The sequence below is a fragment of the Agelaius phoeniceus genome, unplaced genomic scaffold, assembly GCF_051311805.1.
Source record: "Agelaius phoeniceus isolate bAgePho1 unplaced genomic scaffold, bAgePho1.hap1 Scaffold_105, whole genome shotgun sequence".
Lineage (NCBI taxonomy): Eukaryota > Metazoa > Chordata > Aves > Passeriformes > Icteridae > Agelaius > Agelaius phoeniceus.
The window spans coordinates 561,053-563,222 of record NW_027509873.1 but is presented as its reverse complement, the minus strand read 5'-3'; the positions used below and the strand labels follow the sequence as shown (position 1 = coordinate 563,222).

General features: G+C 54.2%; 1 protein-coding gene across 1 annotated transcript; it reads right to left on the bottom strand.

Moving 5' to 3' along the window:
• Nucleotides 1–225: 225 nt before the first annotated feature.
• LOC143692789 (olfactory receptor 14J1-like) lies at nt 226–972 on the bottom strand. The gene has a single exon (XM_077173024.1). It carries the CDS (start codon nt 970–972, stop codon nt 226–228), a length of 747 nt encoding a protein of 248 aa, XP_077029139.1.
• Nucleotides 973–2,170: the final 1,198 nt, after the last annotated feature.

The following is a 2,170-nucleotide window of genomic DNA, read 5'->3' as shown; positions in this document are numbered from 1 at the left end:
AGCTCCAGAGAAGGCATCAAAAGGGCATCTCTGTAGAAAACTCTGCTGGGAGATCCTTCAGTTCCTTTAAAGGCACCAAGAGCTCATTGACACAGTCTGTGGCCACAGGGAAGATGGAGAGAAACAAAATGAGAAATGGCACAAACAATGACATTTCTTTGTGGACAATATGAAAAAAACTAAAACAAAGAAAAAGAACTGCCAAACTGAAACCAACAAGAAGTATTAAAGATGACTTTTATTACAAGTGATTTGCTGAAATTGGCAAGCAGATGAATGTTCCTGAAAGCATCCAGTCATCAGTCTCCACACTGCAGCCTTGAGCTCCTGGTTCCTCAGGCTGTAGATGAGGGGGTTCAGGGCTGGAGGCACCACTGAGTACAGAACTGACAGGGCCAGATCCAGGGATGGGGAGGACATGGAGGGGGGCTTCAACTGAGCAAATATGCCAGTGCTGACAAACAGGGAGAGCACGGCCAGGTGAGAGAGGCAGGTGGAAAAGGCTTTGTGCTGTCCCTGCTCAGAGGGGATCCTCAGCACAGCCCTGAAGATCTGCACATAGGAGAAAACAATGAACACAAAACAACCAAATACCAAAGAGGCACTAACTGTGATGAGTCCAACTTCCCTGAGAGTGTTGGAGTGTGAGCAGGAGAGCCTGAGGATCTGGGGCACCTCCCAGAAGAACTGGCCCAGGGCATTGCCATGGCACAGGGGCCGGGAAAATGTATTGGCTGTGTGCATGAGAGCATGGAGAAAGGCACTGGCCCAGGCAGCTGCTGCCATGTGGGCACAAGCTCTGCTGCCCAGGAGGGTCCCGTAGTGCAGGGGTTTGCAGATGGACACGTAGCGGTCGTAGCACATGATGGTCAGCAGTGAATACCCTGCTGTGATAAAGAACAGAAAGAAAAAGAGCTGAGCAGCACAAGCTGAGTAGGAGATTGTGCTGGTGTCCCAGAGGGAATTGTGCATGGCTTTGGGGACAGTGGTGCAGATGGAGCCCAGGTCGCTGAGGGCCAGGCTGAGCAGGAAGAAGAACATGGGCGTGTGCAGGTGGTGGCCGCAGGCTACGGCGCTGATGATGAGGCCGTTGGCCAGGAGGGCAGCCAGGGAGATGCCCAGCAAGAGGCAGAAGTGCAGGAGCTGCAGCTGCTGCGTGTCTGCCAATGCCAGCAGGAGGAAGTGCCTGATGGAGCTGCTGTTGGGCATTTGCTGGGGCTGGCCATGGGGACCTGTTCATGGAGAAAGGACAGTGAAGAGTTAGAGGAGATCCCTGTAACCAAAATCAAAGCCATTTCCCATACACTCTCCCCAAAACACACACAGAGACATCCTTTTGTGTTCAAGAGTTCTGGGGTTTTTTTATAAGTTTCCTCATATCTCTTCTGGTGTTTTTGGATATCAGAAGCCCTCAGCATTTCTGCTGCACTCAGGGAGAACAGAGCAAGTTCTGTGAGGCAGTGATGAGTGGAGACTGAGGAGAGATGGTCTGTCATTGTGACCTGTTCAGAGTTTCTCTGGGCTTTAACCTGTCTCAGGTGGAGGGTGATCACCTTCCCATGCTTCCCCTAAAATGTCACCAGGTACTGCTGAGAGCAGATGGATCCACCCCAGCCCAGCTGCACATTTGTAGCCAAGGACTCACATTGCTCATTTCACCAACCCAGCAGCATTTTCAGAGTCAGAACACCTCTGCCTTTCCCCATCAATCTCATGACTCAGAGATGCTCTAGGACAGGTTTGCACCCTGGATTGAAGCTCCCAGCTCGGACTGAAATCTCAGGGAGACTCCCAAGTGTCCTTCTGATGGCATTGGATTGTGGGAGATGCAGCTCCTTCCCTGGCTGCCCTGACAGCATTGCCCAGAGCCGGGCACTGGGGACAGCGTCACCCTGAGCCAGCTGTGCCCCCTCCAGAGCCCCCAGGGCCGGGCAGCTGCTCCCAGCCCTGTGCTCTGCAGAGGGACCTGGGCCCGGGACTGCAGAGCTGCCCCACGGCTCTGCTGCAGCTCTGCCTGCACAGGAGGGGCTGAGCGCCTTGGAGCCCCGGCCCTGAGGGCAGAGGCTTGGCTGGGGCACAGGAGGGAGGGGGCTTGTTCAGAGGGAGGGGCTGCACTGCAGGGGATCCTGTGCACATCTCTAATCTTAGCCTGCCACAGCATTGCTGGGTT